Below are 19,063 nucleotides of genomic sequence, written 5' to 3' on the forward strand. Positions count from 1 at the left end.
TCAGGAGAAGAAATTGCTTTGAGTGCTGAGTGACAGGACCTTGTATGAGGTAAATATTTGGGTGTAAAAAAGGACAAGGACAAGGACAAGGAACGTGTCCTGGTCTGTGCCTTCTGCATGAGAACACCTTTGCATGTCCCCTAATAGGAGGATGGGAGAGAAGGGGAAAGGAAGCGGGGAGTGGCAAAAAAAAAAAAAAAAAAAAAAAAGGAAAAAAAGAGGGAGAAAGAGAGAGAGAGAGAAAGGAAGGAAGGACGGAAGGAAGGAGAGAGAAAAAAGAGAGAGGGAGGGAAGGAGGAAGGAAAAAGAGAGAGAGAAAGAAAGAGAGAAAGAAAAAGCTGGAGAGACTCAGAAATCCTTCTGGCCCCCAGCGAAGGCTAAGGAGGGACTGCGCGGGCGCTGGGAGGAGCCTCGGAAGCATCCTCTGAGCAGCCGCCTCTGAGCACGCTGGGAAAATCCTTCCTCCCTCGGACATGGCGCTCACCTGCCCGGCGGCAGCAGCCGGCTCCGGCGCCGCGGTTCGCGGGTCCGGGCGGAAGAGCAGCTCCAGCTTCAGCCGTGGGGTGGAAGGAGGCGGCGGCGGCGACGGCGGCGGCGACGGCGGAGGCGCGGCCCGCGGGCCCGGGTGTTAGACCTGAGGGAGCCCGGGGAGCCGGCCGGGGCGCGCAGGGTGCAACGGGGCGCGCACCAGCCCCGGGACGCAGCCGGCATGGTGTCCCAGGTGCTGCAGCTGCTCCGGCAGGGCGTGTGGGCCGCGCTCACCGGGGGCTGGTACCACGACCCGGAGCAGAGCAAGTTCACCAACAGCTGCCACCTCTACCTGTGGCTGTTCCTGCTGCTACTGCCCCTGGCGCTGCACCTGGTGAGTGGGGAGGGTCAGGTCCCGGGGAGCTGTGGGGATGGAGGGAAGGAGGAGAAAGGAACCACAGACGTGCCATCAGCCTCACAGGGTTTCAGGTTCGTAGAGATTCTTAAGAGACGGAAGGGGAAGGGCTTCAGAAATTTGGGACAGAGAACGTGCAGGGAAAGGGGGCTGTGAGGATTCACTGGAAAAGAAAAGTAGACAGGACTGCGGGGGCTCGGGGACTCATTAAGAATTGATGCCGGATGTTAGGATGAGTCACTCTCCTTGTGGCAGGGAGCTTGCAGCTTGTTTTGTAGGTGGGTAACTCTAGGCCTCAGAGCTGGGTAGCTTGGGATAATGTTTGGTGTGAAATACTGTAGATTGTAGCCAAGAGGCAAAACGAAATGTAAAAAGCAAACTCATTTCAGTTATTGGCCCCTTTTTTCCCCTCTCACCTTCTTTCTTGTTTTGCTTTGGGAAGGCAAGTTCAATTATCAATTACTCACATTGTAATTTCTACACCACTATGTATAGAATTCTGTAGGAAGATATAATAATGGATAAATCCAATGTACTTTATGCTAGACAAGGTATTACAACGTTTAGTTGGGGCTTGACATTTTAGTGGGGTTGTGGTAAGTGAGTGCTTGCTGAAAAACTACATAGATGACCTTCTTAGGTAGATTATACGTAATTAAAACAATGGTTTACCTTCTTTGAAAAGCTGTACAGGTAAGGTGTTCCACGTCTTATTAAGCTTTACATGCTAAGAATCTAATTTTGGTATGTCTGTTGGAGGACTTTATTCCTAACACATTATTAGATCATGGGTTTTTTACAGCAAAAATTGTCAATGAGTTTGCATGACTGATGGATTCCGAGTTTGACATTTGTGATTGGGTTCTTCTTTACTCTTTTTCCGGCAGTGTACCCAAAGGGTCAGAAGTCTGGGTGTGAAGTCATGATGCCTGGGTTAAATTTTGGGTCTACTGGTTACCAGTTCTGTGACCTTGGGGAGGTTATTTACCGTCTAATTTTTCATTTTCTTATCTGTAAAATGAGAAAAGGTAAGAGTACCAGATTTACAGATTGTTTTAGGGATTAAATGAGATAGTACATATAAAGCCACAGGTCTGACTTGACCTGAGATTGGGCTCAGACTTGGGTTTGCAATTCTGTTCTGCTACTTATTAGCTGTTTGGTCTGATACTGAACTTTTCTAGAACTTAGTGTTCATATCATTAAAATAGATGTGATCATCATAATCAGCACTTCACAGAAAAAATAACCAAAATTGTATATAAAAAGCATTAAATACGGAAACTACTTGGAAACCCTTCAATAAATGCAAGTTTCTTTATTCTTTCTGATTTTGTGCACCATTTTTCTTAACTCATTTTTCTTTAGCCTATGGGTCCCAGTGTTTTCCCTTTTCCTAGAGGGACAGCATAGCAAAGTCATGAGGAACGCAGCCCTCACCAGTGTGAAATCCTGGTTCTCCTGCTTACTAGACCTAGTATGAGCTTGAGCAAGCTTCGCCTTCCTTGTTTGTAAAGCAGGGATAATTATAGTACCTCCCTTATAGGGTGAATATGAGAACTGAGTGAATTAATAGATGGAAGTACTCTTAGTACCTGTCACACACAGAGTGCTCAGTAAGAGATGCCCTTTTTTTTCCTTCCCCAGCTTCTAAAATCTCTCTATCCTTATGTTTTCTGATTCCATTTAGCTAGAATTAATTTCTCTTCTTCCTTACCCTTATACCATTCTGTACTTACTATTTGTTTTACAGCATTCTGTAGTTGGACTATCAGCATTAATAGCACTTTTCTAATTCTGTCTGGTACTTAGTTGTAGGAACATGTATTTCACTTCTATGTCTAGATCATAAGCTTTTTTGAGGGCATGGGTTTTTATGTTGTTTATTCATCTTGGTTTTTCCTTGTACATAGCAGAGTGCTCTGCATTTGGTAACACTGATCTCCTATACAATTAACTTGTGTGTCTCTTTCTTTTCCAACTAGCATTAAATAGTCTACCTCACTATGCTTTTTGAATATTTCCTGATAATGAAAGCAATATATATTCCGCTTATAATCCCACTCCTCAGAAACAACCACATTAGAATTTAATGTTGTGTTCCTGCAGATGTTTTTTTCTATGCATATGGGCTCATTTTTGTAAAACTCTACTTAAGATTTGATGTCTACGTATGGTCAGAACCCTTAATTTCTACCTAACTATGCTTTATTGAGTATCTTGATTTAGATCTTGCGTTTGTGAGTAGGAAATTGTCCTTCGTTAACTTGCTTTTCGATGATATTTAAATGTAATTTTCAGCTAAATCTCAAAATGTTAGGAAGTAAAATCTGAGATTTAAATAATTTTACTTTTATATCAGGCTTTATAAAGTAAAACAGATGTGCCCAAATTTTTATATCTCTATGTCAGCATGCCTTTAACTATTATAGAATAATTGTATGTGGGTGCAGCTACTTTTTAATATATAGCCTGTCTTATTAAAAACGCAACAGGTTATTTTTTTCTTGCTTTGGTCTTCTGGTTTCTGAAAGTGCCCTTGAAATAAAAGGCCCTTTTCCCCAGTGGAGGCTTTGTTCTTCAGATCTTGGTGCTTAAACATATTTCTCTGCACTTCAGTGTTGTCTGTGATTGTTAATGTCTTTTTCAATTTGTTCATTTACAGTCATTTGTTCCAAGAAGATACTTGACTAGTTACTGACAACAGGGGCTTAGTCAAAGTTCTATGAACTTCTCTGTTTTTTTTTTTTTTTTTTTTTTTTTTTTTTTTTTTTTTTTACAATTTTGGTTTAAACATGTTTAAGAAAGTTTTGGTCGGGCATGGTGGCTCATGCCTGTAATCCCAGCACTTTGGGAGGCCAAAGTGGGTGGATCCCTTGAAATTAGGAGTACAAGACCAGCTTGGCCAACATAGTGAAACCCTGTCTTTACTAAAAATACAAAAAATTAGCTGGGCGTGGTGGTGCATGCCTGCAATCCCAGTGACTCAGGAGGCTGAGGCAGGAGAATCGCTTGAACCCTGGAGGCAGAGGTTGCAGTGAGCCAAAATCACGCCACTGCACTCCAGACTGGGTGACAGAGCAAGACTCTGTCTCAAAGAAAAAAAAAAAAAAAAGAAAAGAAAAAGGAAAGAAAATTTCACTATTGAAAAGATCCACTTTTTAATTTAACAGATACTTCGAGTATTTTAAATATTTTTATTATTAATTATTGAGGCAAATTTCTAATCCCTAGAATGTACTTAGATCTGGGTGATAATGTGGAAAACAGTGATTTATTAGCATTTGTAAACTATGTATATATTTGTGAGAAATGTTTGGAAATGTACAACTGAAAACAGTAAGTCAATTTGGATAACTTGGAAAGAGTTTTACTTTGGTTGATTATCAACCTCCTTTTCTTTTGGACACGCTGAAAGATGATTTGTCTTGAGAGATATTTAAATTGTCACTATTACATGTGTTTTGTCTTTATTCTTTTGAGATGATAATTAATGGAGATTCAGAGCTGAGTTTTCTTTACAGTAGGGGCATATGGGCATGATTCTGGCCTTGTGTCAGTTCTGAGAGCATAAGCCTCATGTCAAAAGACGCAGTTCCCGTTCTTCCTCTTATCAATTGTGTGGCCTTGTGCAAGTCACTTTACTTCTCCAGACCTCAGTTTTATCATCTGTAGAATGCGGATAACACCTTCATTTTATAAGTTTAGCAACTGAGGTCCAGGGAGAGTCAGCTGTTTGCCTACAGTCATCTAGATAGTCAGTGGTAAAATTCTGCATTTAGCTGAGGTTCTGTAGCATCCAAGTCTTTGGCCCTTCCAGGACATTATGCTGCCTGACATAGTACATATAAGAACACTTTGAAGTCTGTGAAACAGTGGAGCCACCTACAGTGGAATTATGATTATGCCAGTGGCATTGTGGTCAGCTCCACTGGAGAGGAAGAGTTGAGTGATGGGAAGAATGAGGTGGAACTTTCACATCCTTCCAAACCCCATGCACGGCAATATTAGACTTGATTTTCCAGGCCTGACATATGTGTTTGGATGGGCAGCCCTTTCCGCGCTTGTGGACAGAAAGCCTGTCTTTTGTTTTATGGCTGGAGCTTTCTGTTTCCTTTCCTTTAACTTTAGCCAGACTTGTTCTGTTCCCAGTTCTGCTTTTTAAAATTTAATCTTAGAGACCTTCTTTGGTAAGACCTACATCATTTCTAATTGCCGTAATTATAATTAATAGGATTATCTGTCAAGCGCTAGCATAGTACTAGGCAAATAGTAAGCACCCAACACACTCTAATTGTTATTACAGCTAATTGGTGACATTTCTATGAGAGTTCACAGTCATTTCCCATTCTGGTATGTCATTATTTTTTCTTAGATCTTGCATTCCTCTTTTTTCAATCAATATTTTCCCAAGATTTTACTATAAAAAGTTTAAAACATACAACAAAGCTGAAATAATTTTACTGCGTGCAGCCATATACACAGCACTTTGATTTTACTCCATGAACATTTTACTATACTTGCTTTATCACCTATCTGTCCATTTGTCCATCCTTCTATTGATCCCTTATTCTACTTTATTTTCTTGATGCATTTCAAAGTAAACTGCACACATCAGTCTATTTCTTCCTAAATACTTCACCTTGCATAATAAATGACAGTTTGATGGAAATTTAAATATACTGCATTTTAAAGAAAGTTACCATGGAGCTCTGGTTGTGGGCCCCGTGCACTAGGCATCTTGGATTATTCTACTCCTTCACATCCCTCACCCCCATAACAAGGCTTCCTGAGGCCTAAGAAATGAAGGCGCAATTGAATGTTGAGGTTTGAGAATAGAATTTAAGGTTTTGCATTTCTTTGACCACGCTTCCTTCCTTCCTTCTTTCCCTCTACCCCACTCCATGCTTCACCTAGACTTCCTCTCCTACTTTTAACATATAAGATGACTTTGTGTAAATTGTGGAAAGGCAGCCTCTGCAAAGAGGCAGCCTTTCCTGGCCCATTTAATCCTGTCAGCAGGAGACCTTTGTGCAGGATGCAACCTGCACAGCCTTGCATAGCAGGCTTGGCCCATTCCACTTGGTTGTTGTTATTCTCTTGAACTGCTTGGCATGTCGCCGTTCCCAGAAGGTTACCTCTGTTCTAGTCAGTCCTAGCATTTATATCCAATTTCCTCAAAAGAAAGGCTTTCTCTGTTAATGAATCACATAGTCCGTGCTTTCTTTCCTTTGACTCCCAGAACCTTGATATTTGGTCCTTCCACTTCTAGGGGCCTTATTTATTCTTGCATTGAGATGCCTGATCCTTTGCACTATCTCCATAATTTACCTGAATGTCTGGTTTCCTGCCTCCTGCCCTCACCTGCCTGAAGCAGAGTTGTATTTGAGGTGAAGAGCCTGAGCATGGAGTTGCTTAAAAGGCATGCTTCCTGGGTCCTGAGCCTCCAGAAGAACTACAGACTTAGTCCCTCCAGATTTGGGCTGAATGCCAAACCATGCAGTTGTCTCTCAATTTTTGTTTCTCCAGGTGGCTCTGTGGATGGTGTGTGCAGAGGACTTGCCTGTGTGGAGGGCTCTGCTTTCCTGGAGTCCCTACATTTGTTGCTGGGGCAGCCGTCTCCAGTCTTTTCAAATTGACAGTTCTTTTATTGAGTCACAGTTGCTTATCCCATTTATCCTTATCGTCTGCCATTAGACACATGCATGTCTGCGGGCAGGATCTATGTCCCCAGGTTGTGTTTCTGTGTTTGTTTTTTCTTTCCATTCTGGTATTACAAGTTCATAACAAATTTTCTAGTAGTTAAACTTATGTCTCCTGCCCCATTCCCAGCTTTCTTAGGGCTTCTTGAGATTTCTCCCCATTAGTGACTAGTTGTATTTTGAATGGTTCACTCCTCAGATACCTGGCATTTTTCCCCAGGGTAATGTCTAATACTTTTTAATACCCTATTATTTTTGTTTTAATTGAACAATCTAATTGACTTGCTGTTACTTCTTTTGTATAGAATACTTACTAGGTGATTGTTATTTTCTGGCTTTAATCATTTGGTCTCCTAAATGGTAAATTTTAAACATTAAGTATCTTATTGCTATTTCATCTTCTCTAAATCTCCTTCCTATGCTCTCTGCAAGAAGAAAATGGACTCACTTTTAATGGTATTCAGATTTTTCCATACTTTTTGTCTGGTGCATTTTCTTCCTTTAGCATTTACAATTGTATTATGTTACTATTATAGGAATAGGTAAGAATCACAGCCAACACTTCGGAGCACATATGAGGCAGACACTTTCGTAAGAGCTTTGCAAGAAAGAAATCATCTCACCTTCCCCAGTGCCCCAGTGAGGCACCATCATTATTGCCATTTTACAGTCAATGAAACTAGCAAAAAGAGGTAGGTAAATATGCTTACAAATACATGACTGTCACGGCCTGACTAGGATTGAAGCCCAAGCATTGGAGTTCTTACCCACTCAGCCATTTCACTTCTAACAGGTCATTTTACAATGTGGGCATTTTAGTCCATTTTCATACTGCTATGAAGAAATACCCAACGCTGAGTAGTTTATAAAGGAAAGAGGTTTAATGGTCTCACAGTTCCACACGGCTAGGGAGGCCTCACAGTCATGGCACAAGGCAAGTGAGGAGCAAAGTCAGGTCTTACATGGTGGTAGACAAGAGAGCTTGTGCAGGAGAGCTCCCCTTTATAAAACCATCAGATCTCGTGTGACTTATACATTATCATGAGAACAGAATAGGAAAGACCTGCCTCATGGCTCAATTACCTCCCATTGGGTCCCTCCCATGACATGTGGGAATTAAGGGAGCTATAGTTTCAGATGAGATTTGGGTGGGGACACAGCCAAACCATACCAATTGGTATATATTCCTTGCGCATTTGCATGAAGACATATGAACACTAAAAATGTACAAAAGGACACATAACAAAAATATAACTTCCCTCTCACACTTATTTCTAGTTTCCCACTTGAGATGGAACCACTATACACAGCCTCTTGTGTTTTCTTGCACTGGTATTTCATACACGTGTGAATGGAAGTTTGAATGTAAGGGGTCCTGAGTGTAATCATAAAGCAATCTTATTTGTCTTCCACTGTTCCTTTCAATTTGCCCTGGACAGGAGTTTTTTTTTCCATATCCCAGATAAAAACATGGGTAAGCCCCATGACTTCAGATCACAGTTTATACACATTTTATGATGGCTTTAAGCAACAAAATACAGACTTGATTTAGATTGCAGAATGTGCAGTTCCGTGGCATAACCAAAGCTTCCATCATCCAGTCATTTCCAGGTAGAAAGGGATATGATGATGGCACAGTCTTTCCTGCTCTCCTCTTCCCTCATGCGTTGACTGATGTTTCTGATGTCCTTGGCTTTGGAGAGCAGGACGATTCTTTGTTGACTGTCATGGTGGTAAGCTGGCCTTGGGCTCTCAGAGCATGGCACATGTTCCCTAGTTGACTCTCTGGAGAGCTGCCTTCACACACCCTCAGAGACCCCGTTCTCCTTGCCAGCCTTGTCTCTCTGGTGCTTGTCTTGATGAGGGCTGCTGTGTCTTTGCCCTGTCTGGTTTCTTACTCTGTCCACCTCCAGCTTTCTTCTGCTCCAATATCCTCTGCTCCATAGCCCGTTCACACATTGTCTAAAGCCATCTGTACAGATTCTCACATACAGAGTCCATGTCAATGTCCACATATTCTTTTCCCCACCACATTCTAGGAGGACAGGCCAAGCTCATACTGCCATCAGAGCAGCTAGCCAGCCAGTCTCTGATCTTTCATCTTTTCTAGGAGGGAATCAGACAGCAGTCCACTGTGCCTTCTACCCCCATCCAAATGGTAGGGGACTCATATTAGGTGCCTTCTACCCCCACCCAAATGGTAGGGGACTCATAGGTTTCTAAGTGGTCCCACTGAAGGCCTTCTCTCCTGACTGAGGAAGGGGATGGGACACAGGATTAGCTGCTCACCAGCAGACCTTTCCAAAAATCTTCATATGCCCTCTTTTTCTAAATTCTGTTACATCATTTTGAGTAAGACATTTAAGATCATGTAACTCATCCTTATAATCTATCTAGAAATGTCTGTTGTTTGTCCCAGAAATTTGCATTGGAATCTCTTATCCATCCTACCTTGGTTCCTTGATCAACACTTCCATTAAAAATGTTATACAGGCCGGGCGCGGTGGCTCAAGCCTGTAATCCCAGCACTTTGGGAGGCCGAGACGGGCGGATCACGAGGTCAGGAGATCGAGACCATCCTGGCTAACACGATGAAACCCCGTCTCTACTAAAAAATACAAAAAACTAGCCGGGCGAGGTGGCGGGCGCCTGTAGTCCCAGCTACTCGGGAGGCTGAGGCAGGAGAATGGCGTAAACCCGGGAGGCGGAGCTTGCAGCGAGCTGAGATCCGGCCACTGCACTCCAGCCTGGGCGACAGAGCGAGACTCCATCTCAAAAAAAAAAAAAAAAAAAAAAAAAAAAAAAAAAAAAAAATGTTATACAAATGTGTAATCATTTATGCATACGTAACCTTGTTGTCCCTCTTGACAGAACATCTTGGAGATCATGACACAAAGAGCCTCCTCGTTATTCATGTCTGCATAGTATTCCACTATTTCTATCAAGGGCAACTTATTTGATTAGTCACTATTGAAGAATAATTAGGTTTTCAGATGATTTTTAACCTGATGCCATTAGTTGGATATGGATCAGTCAAGATGTGCTAGCTTATGCTGAAGCAATAACCAACCTAAACATGTGTTTGGCTTTACCAAGTTATTTTTTGTTATTTTTTTTGAGATGGAGTCTCTTTCTGTTGCCCAGGCTGGAGTGCAGTGGAATGATCTCAGGTCACTGCAACCTCTGCCTCCCAGGTTCAACCAATTCACCTACCTCAGCCTTCGGAGTAGCTGGGATGACAGGCATGCACCACCACGCCTGGCTAATTTTTTGTATTTTAAGTAGAGACGGAGTTTCACCATATTGGCCAGGCTGGTCTCAAACTCCTGATCTTGTGATCTGTCTGCCTCGGCCTCCCAAAGTGCTGGGATAACAGGTGTGAGCCACCAAGCCTGCCTACCAAGTTTATTTTTAAGTTTTAATTTTATTATTATTTCTTTTTACAGATAGGACTCATTGTCACTCAGGCTGGAGAACAGTGGTGTAATTGTAACTCACTGCAACCTCAAACATTTGGGCTCACGTGTCCTCCCACCTCAGCCTCCTGAGGAGTTGGGACTGCAGGCGTGCACCACCACATCTGGCTAATTTCTTATTTTTTGTAGAGATGAGATCTTGCTGTACTACCCAGGTTGGTGTCAAACTCCTGGCCTCAAGCAATCCTCCCAGTTTGGCCTCCTGAAGCGTTGGGATTACAGGCGTGAACCACTGCCCCCGGCCCTATTTTTTATTTATACTACATGTCCAACATGGTCCATTGGGGTGTCAGGGGTATAGTTAGCAGGGGGTCCTGCTCATTATAGGTATTTAGGAACACGGGCTGTTTGAGTCTTCATTTTAGGGTGACTGGGCGCATTACTCGCTACTCCCCCCCATGACCCTGGATGATTATACCAGTCACTATGGTTGAGGGACACTGAGTGGGTTTCATGGTCTGACTCTGGAGGCTCCTGCCTGGAAATGGCAAATACCTCTTGCCCTCAGACTTCTTTGTCAAGGAATGTTGCATGGCCACACCTCACTTCAAAGGGAAAGGAGAGCGCAGTTCTACCCTGTGCCTGAGGGACTAACTGGACATGTTTGTTGGAGAGCACTTATGTCTATGACAACAGACTGAGTGCCAGATGTTCTGCTGGATATTGTGGAGACGTCAGGAGAACAAGGTGGATTGATGTCTTCTCCCCATGCAGTTAGCAGATAAACAGGCATGAATAACACAGTGATAATTGTTACTGTAGGGAAAGTACAGTTGCTGTACAGTAAAGGTGGGAGGTGGAATCTTGGCATGAGAACTTAAGGAAGGCTTCCCAGAGGAGGAAGTAATTTCTCATCTGAAATCTGATGAATGAGTAGGAGTTAGCCAAGCAAAGATGAGTAGAGGAGGAACAGCATTTCATGCAAGGGGAACAGCATGTATTAAAGCTCTAAGGTGTATGAGAGTCTGGCCATTTTGCTGTACCCTTTAAGAATATGTGACAGACATCAAGACACATGACCCCTAAAAACTTCAACAGGTGTCTCTTAAGGAAAAGAACATTCTCCCACATAATTATCACACCCAGAGAAGTTATTGATATGATGGTATTGTCTAATATATAGTTCCTATCCAAATTTCCAGTTATGCCAGTCAGTAATGTCTTAGAGAGCTGGGGTTTTTGGTTTTGTTTTTCTGTATCCAAGATTCAAACAAGGATCAAACATGCCTTTTAGTTGCCACATCTCTTGATTGTTCTTATTCTAAAATGAGTTCTCTAAGCCTCTGGGTCAGTGTTGTGTCCTTGTCGTGCATCACATCAGAGGGACAGAATTCTCCCACCTCTCCCCAACCCGCATCGTTGGTTAAGGTAGTGTCAGCCAGATGTCTCTATTATAAAATTACCAGTTTTCCCCTTTGTGTTTAGTGAGTAATCTGTGGAGTGAAACCTGGAGACTGTATATATTGTATTTCTAAAAGTCTTTCCCCCAATAGTTATAGCATAAATTGATGATTCTTGACTAAAATAATTATGACAATGGTGGTTGCAAAATGGTAATATTCTAATTTTCTTCCCACCTTTATTAATTGGTACTCTTCTGTAAAGAAGATTTTTTTTTCCCATCCTCATAGTTTTGTTGCACTTTTTAGTGTGGTCTCATAGATTCATTTTTTTAATTCAGTGGGAGTATAATCTATGCCTATCATTCTTTTTGATGTTCAAATGATCAAAACTTTGGCAAGTGAGACCTTCTTCATGCACATCCTGAGTTTTCTTGGATATACTCTCATCAGTTTGTGAGCATGTTATTGCTTTCTGCCCAAAAAGATATTCCTGGCTTAGCTTGTACTTTCCCTGTCCCAGCCCTGGAAGAATCAGTCATTTTACCAAGGAGCCATGATCCTTGTGGTGGGGAATTACATTTGGAAACCAAAATCTAGGGCTGCAGTAGTTGCATTTGTTGCTACTAGTTGTCTTTGCCTCTAGACCCTTTCAGTAGATACAACTAGAAGATTGATCAATTTATAGGTTGAATGATTGAATAATCAATTGAAGTTTATTCTGAGACCATCAAACCAGTCCATATCAAAGGACTCTTCCTCTGCTTCCATTATTTCATATTTATATCTCCCTTCTCCCACAGTGAGAACTGTAGCTCACAACAATATCATTTGCCCAGTCCTAAAATATACGCACGAATTCCTACTCCCATAACACCACCATAGACACATCTTTAAGGAAAAGTTCAAGACTGTTCAGAAGTTATTATTATTATTGTTTTTAGAATACGCATCACCAGTGATGTACTGCCAGAGTAGCATGCTCAAAAGTTACTTTGATGAATTCTTTTCTAATTATTTTTTGGTTCATCTTTGTGGTTATGCTATCATTTGATATATAGTTAGGTTCACTTGTAGCTATATAATTTTAGCTTTTCCTCCATCCTTGCTGATTTAATAATTTATACCAACAGGAGGTATAAAACATTAACATAGTTCACAAAACATATAAAAAGATATGCTGAATTACTTTATCAAAAGGTTTCTCTGACTGCTGGATGGAAAAGTAGATCAAAGAAAGGACAAAAATAGAAATGAGAGGTTCGGTGTCTATTTCAGTCACCCAGTCAAGGGATGGTGGTGGCAGTAAAGATGGAGAATTGTGGATAGATTTTAATAGGATTTAATGATCAGTTCATTTTTAGGGTAGAGGAGTAAGGATGGGGGAGGAATCAAGGGAGATGCCTGATGATCTGGTTTGAGCCAGAGGTGTATGGGGTGCCATTGACTGAGATGAAGGATGAAAGAGGATAGTTGGTAGGGAAACCAAACACCTAATTTTACACATAGTAGCTTGGAGTTTCCTTTTAGATATCGAAGTGGAGATGTTGAGTAGATAGGTGGATATAGGTGTGGGGAGTTTAAAGGAACAATCTAAGCTAGAGATACGGATTTGAAAATCATCAGCATAGAGATGACATTTACCACCAAGGGACTGGGTAAGACTTCCTAAATAGAATGTGTAGAGAGGGAAAAGAGTGCTAACGGTGAGGCCCCAGGAGCGCTACACTCAGAGGCAGGGCAAAGAGGAGGCGTCGGGAGACAAGGGAAGAGCCAGGAGAGCATTTCCGCTGTGAGCACCTGTGTTGCTCGCTGCTGAGAAGACAGGAAATTGTGGTTATTTTTTGTTTTTAGAGACATTGACAAGAAACTTTCAGTGTGTATTGGGGAGTAGAAGCCACACGGCTGTGGGTTTAAGAGGCCATGGGAGGTGAAGACAGTTCTTTCAAGCAGGGAGCAGAAAAAGGGCACACTATCTGGAGGGAGGTTTGGAGTCAAGGGAGTTTATTCCTCCCTCAAGGTCAGAAGGTCCTTGAAGGTAGGGCTGTGATTTGAATCCCCATTGGTCCTTGGAGTGGTGCTTCATACACAGTGGATAATGTAATCACTCTGCATTAATGGAATCTGACTCCATAAGGGAAGGCACAGTTTTGGTAGTGCATATTACGGACTGTGGTCAGACCCATTTCAGTAGACTCACCACAAGGTTGTGGCCAGAATCCAGATCTTTAAAAATGGAGCTGAAAAACAGAGACATGACTCTTGGATTTGGCTTGCCTTAAAATTCAATTTGCCATTACTTTCCAGATAACCTTTATTATTTATGTAGCAATTATGTATTTCCTTGTGGTTCTTATATAATAATTTAATTTTTTTTCTATCATGGGAAACTTGGACTTTAAAAAATTATAGACCGTTGAAGCAGGCAAAAATAAATTTTACCTCATTTCTTGTTATTGATTGATATTAAGTATAGAAGGGAAGTATAGAAGCTTTGGACTGTGAAGGACCTTACGCATTTCTTATTCTTATCTCTTAGTCTCTGGTATGAACATTTAGATTGGATTTAGTGTGTATTTCAGTTCTTTCCCCCAAATCTTTACCATCTCAAAAGAAATGCTAGATAACTAGTAGCCCACTGGGATATAGTTCCCTGTCAGCAGACACCTGTTTCTAGACTAGCCTTGTCTTTTGTTATTTCTGCTTTCAAGACTACAACTAGATACTTAATAATCGGGGAAGAAGAAAAATTCCTGAATATAAGAAATGTCCCTGAGTAACCCCTGACACAAATATTTCACTCAGAAAACAGTTGCCTGACTTGTTTCAGAAATACTTTTTCTTATTATACATCAACCCATATGACTGTGTTCACAGGCAATAAAACACTTGCTGTGTTGCTCTGTTGCACTTTCCTCCTTCTTACAACAGCATATCTGAATTTATTATTACATGGTGTTGATGAATGATGAATAGATAATGATGATGATCATGATGGTGATGATCATGGGAGACATGGACATTTAAGTGCTTTTTATGTGCCAGACAGTGTATTAATTATCTTATACTTATTATGCTTAATCTTTATAAAAATATTATTAAGAATTATTTTTCTCATTTCACAGAAGAAACAGAGATTTACAAAGGCTAAATAACTTCCAAAGGTTGTACAATTTGCTAAATTGAGAAAAAAGGATGTAATATAAAATTACTATCATAAATATTTATTTATTGACCAATATTTTTGACCAGCTGTTTGCTGGATACCAAGCTGGGTGCTGAGGGTGTAATGGAGAATAAGACAGACCTGGCACCATCCTCATAAGACTTACCATTTTTACATGGCTCTAGGAATAAATAAGAATTGGTAAGAGAGGGCCAGGCGTGGTGGCTCGTGCCTGTAATCCCAGCATTTTGGGAGGCCGAGGCAGGTGGATTACTTGAGGTTAGGAGTTCGAGACCAGCCTGGCCAACATGGTGAAACCCTGTCTCTACTAAAATACAAAAATAAAATTCGCCAGCCATGGTGGTGAGCACCTGTAATTCCAGCTGCTCCGGAGGCTGAGGCACAAGAATTGCTTGAACCTGGGAGGCAGAGGTTGCAGAGATCACACCACTGCACTCCAGCCTGGGTGACAGAGTGAGACCCTATCTCCAAGAAAAAAAAAATTGGGGCGGGCACAGTGGCTCATATCTGTAATCCCAGCACTTTGGGAGGCCAAGGCAGGTGGATCACGAGGTCAGGAGTTCAAGACCAGCCTGGCTAACATAGTGAAATCCCATCTCTACTAAAAATACAAAAATTACCTGGGTGTGGTTGCAGGCACCGGTCATCCCAGCTACTTGGGAGGCTGAGGCAGGAGAATCGCTTGAACCCAGGAGGTGAAGGCTGCAATGAGATGAGATTGCACCACTGTGCTCCAGCCTGGGGTGACACAGCAAGACTCTGCCTCAAAAAAAAAAAAAAGTAGGAAAATATAAACATCTTGAAAGTGGCGTAAAATAGACAACTGTCAAAGAAATGTATACAGCCAATAAATGTGAAAATTTTTAAATAATCAAATAAATATATATTAAAATAACATGATTTTTCATGTCTACATAGCAAAGATTTAAAAGGTAATATGGTGGCTCATGCCTGTAATCCCAGCACTTTGGGAGGCTGAGGTGAGTGGATCACCTGAGGTCAGGAGTTCGAGACTAGCCTGGCCAACATGGCGAAACCTTGTCTCTACTAAAAAAACAAACATTAAAAGGGCATGATGGTGCGTGCCTATAATCCCAGCTACTCGGGAGATTAAGGCATGAGAATCACTTGAACCCAGGAGGCAGAGGTTGCAGTGAGCGTAGATGACACCACTGCACTCCAGCCTGGGTGACAGAGTGAGACTTCATCTGAAAAAAAAAAAATATGGAATGTGGTTTAAATAAATAACCATTCTCAAGAATTCCAAGGGATATATGTTCAAAGTGAGTTACTGAAGCACTATTTGTTATAGCAGATGACTAGAAACAGGTGTCCATTGAGAGGGAATTGGCTTAATGAATTATGGTACATTCTACAGTGGAGTACTATGCAACTATAAAAAAGGAATGAGAAAATAGACTGGTGTAGAGGGATCTCCAGGTAATATTGTTAAGAAAAAAAAGCAGAAGATACATATAGACTAAAAAGGGGGAGGGAAACATGAAGCGTACTTGCGTTACTTATGTTTCAAAAAGACAGGTTGAACAGATAAAACATTAATAAGAACATAGTTACCTATAGAAGGAGGTAAAGAACAGATGAAGGCAGTAGGACTAGAAATGAGGAATGAACCTTAGTAGATTGATGGCATAACCAAACAAAATATCTTTCAAATGACTTTAATGACTTTCTGGGCCTCCTGATACAACATAAAGGCAAAAGAGCCACAAAGACATCTAAAATTGTAGTCAATAAGCTTCTTAATAGGATTTTATACATATTTTGAAATTATTATAGATGTAGTAGAGGGTAAAGAAAATGAGAAATCATGTTATAATACTTAGGAGTAAGGATTTCAGCAATAAAAGAAAACAGACACATATAAAATCAAAGGACTTACATAGAACCTTGTAATCTTTAAAATTATAAATATCAACCTGGGGTGGTGACTCACACCTGTAATCTCAGCATTTTGAGAGGCTGAGGCAGGCAGATTGCTTGAGCCCAGGAATTCAAATCCAGCCTGAGCAACATGGTGAAACTCTATCTCTGCAATAAAATATATAAATAGATATACACACACACACACACATACATACACACACACACATACACACACACACACAGATTAGCTGTGTATGGTGGCACATGGCTGTAGTCCCAGCTACCTGAGAGGCTGAGGTGGATCACTTGAGCCTGGGAGGACGAGGCTGCAGTGAGCTATGATGATGCCATTGCACTCTAGCCTGGGCAACAGAGTGAGATCTTGTCTCAAAAAAAAAAAAAAAAAAAGTAGCAGTGTCATTCTGAAATCATGACTTATTTAATTTTAAAATATATATATTTTTTTGAGCTCTACTGAAAAACCCAGAATCAGTGATAACCCAATGAGAATGGACAGATCTAGAACTCGGATTTTAGTCTCTGAATTCCGTTTTCTTTTAAAAGAAACTAGAGCTCTTTGGAAAAAATGGTTTATTCCAGGTCTGGGCAAGAAAATGAACAAGAGGAGTCTTTAAGTAAAGAAGAATTATTGAAGAATACTAGGGTCATGTTAAAAAGATAGGAGAGTAAGCTTATAGATGCTGGCCAAGTATGTTCAATTTGAGCCCCAGTGAGATCATCATACAATGATATGCGTTTAGGAGTGGGGTGCATCCTACAGAAAGGGGAGAAATGATACTGTAAAGGGGAAGCTAACACTGGATGCCAGAGGGCTCATCTCTGCCACCTAGAGTAGTTGGTATGTTAGCAACAAGACTTACTCACAGGTCTCCAACCAGATTGTGGTGGGCTCTGACATGGGACTGAGTGGAGTGCCAGTGTCTCCAGCTATGAGGAAAGAACTGGAGAACCAGAGCTGACAGACACTGGGGAAGAGACCTACAATCCTACTCCTGTCCCTTGCTCATCAGAAAACCTTTCTAGAAATCTCCATTCCCCTGTACAGAAATGCCCTTTCCCATCAGCAGGCACAATTCTCAAGACATTTCATTCCTCTGACTCATGAGATCAGGACTTGTGACCCCCTTTCCAACACGGTGATAAAGCACCTCGGGAGGTGCTTGTCCCGTTGACGTGATGTCACTGCTGCAGGATCCTCTCTCTCCTCCAGTGTTTGTCATCTCAAGAGTCCCCAGACAGGCCTAGCAAGCAGCAGCCTAGGTTGGGGGCCCTGATGCCTTGCCGTGAGTCAGCATCTTCTCTGCAGACTTGCCCTCCTCTTGGCTCTGTTGGCTCTTGAGGCAGGCACAGTTTGCCTTTGCCACTGTTTGTGGAACTTGAAAATAGGTAAGTGGGAGGTCAGGGCTTAACATGCTTGCTGCAGCCAAGAAAGGGCCCAATGTTGGCTGCATGTCAGGCACTGGGCACACACAAAGAGTAGATACAAAGAGTAGACTCGGGGAGTTTATCATTACTTAAAATAGAATCCATAAAAGTGTGGTAACTGTCTATGAGTGGTGCAGATAATAGCTGATTTGGATATCAGAATGCTTAACACATAGTTTACACTGAACCCTTTACTAATTAATTAATCAATAAAGAATGACAAGCGTAATCAGTAATGTTGAAAATAAGTTTGTATCCAGGCTTTCCTCATCTTTCACTGGTCATTCATTGCTTCTTGGTGTTCTTTGCTTGGTTCCATTTCCCCTTTTCCCTTAAATATGGGTCTTCTCTTCAAGTCTGTCTCTGTATTTCATGATCTCCTTTCTCCTGTGGAGAGTCCAGGCACCGTGTTGGCTTCGCCTGTTGCATGTGTGCTAACGATAGGTGCCCTCCTCCACATTCCCCTCCATGTCGTATCCAACTTCTGCACCACAGTTGAAGCCAGGGACCTCTGGAGCCTTCAACAACAGCCCCTGTTCTCTGGTTTTCTCCACCTGCTCTGAGTGGACTGCCTTGACACGAAGATAGGACAGCTTACCTGAGTGAGCCCTTCAGTTGTGTGCCCCTCTGTAGTGTTTAAATACTACTTTACCGATGTTAGTCTAATCTCCCCATTTAGGTGTTTACTCCCTGAGGCCTTGTTGGTTTGTGGCTCTGCCCATGGTAGAGGACAGCAAAGCGCACTCCTGTGATGCAATGACCAAGAACCCTGGAAGCTCAAGGGGTCTTGGCCATGAAAAGCTTTGAAACTAGCATAAGAAGTGCTGGAGAAAATTAATTGTAGGTATTTGCGTAGGGCAGTGATGTGATTAAAATGGTGCTTGAGAGACACTATCCTGAAAACTGTAGAGCAGAGGAGAGGAGACTGGCTAGCAGGCCACTCCAGGCCTCCCAGCAGGGATTGAAGGAGGACCTCAGGGGCTCAGCGGTGTGTCATCTGACCGTCCCACCTTCCCAGACTCATCCCACTCCTTCTTTTCTGCCCTCCCACCCAGGCAGTCAGCTGCGCAGGCTTTCTTTGTATCTCTAATGCTGATTTGTATCTTTTGCACACTTTGACCCATTGTCTGGAATCTACCTGCTCA

The 19,063-nt window shown here is 41.9% G+C and overlaps 1 protein-coding gene across 3 annotated transcripts in view; it reads left to right on the forward strand.

Moving 5' to 3' along the window:
• The first annotated feature begins 462 nt into the window (after nt 1-462).
• The window catches only part of PCNX2 (pecanex 2), a 309,389-nt gene continuing 290,788 nt past the window's right edge, over nt 463-19,063 (forward strand). For 2 of the 3 annotated variants that reach the window (XM_028849636.2, XM_028849638.2), the window contains exon 1: nt 463-862. In XM_028849636.2, coding sequence (XP_028705469.2) covers nt 710-862 — 153 coding nt within the window. In that variant the 5' untranslated portion in view covers nt 463-709. Of the gene's footprint in view, nt 863-1,685; nt 2,208-19,063 lie in introns of those variants that run through there. The other variant, XM_077998573.1, reaches the window with a different exon arrangement.

The sequence above is a fragment of the Macaca mulatta genome, chromosome 1 (genome assembly GCF_049350105.2).
Source record: "Macaca mulatta isolate MMU2019108-1 chromosome 1, T2T-MMU8v2.0, whole genome shotgun sequence".
In the NCBI taxonomy this organism is placed as follows: domain Eukaryota; kingdom Metazoa; phylum Chordata; class Mammalia; order Primates; family Cercopithecidae; genus Macaca; species Macaca mulatta.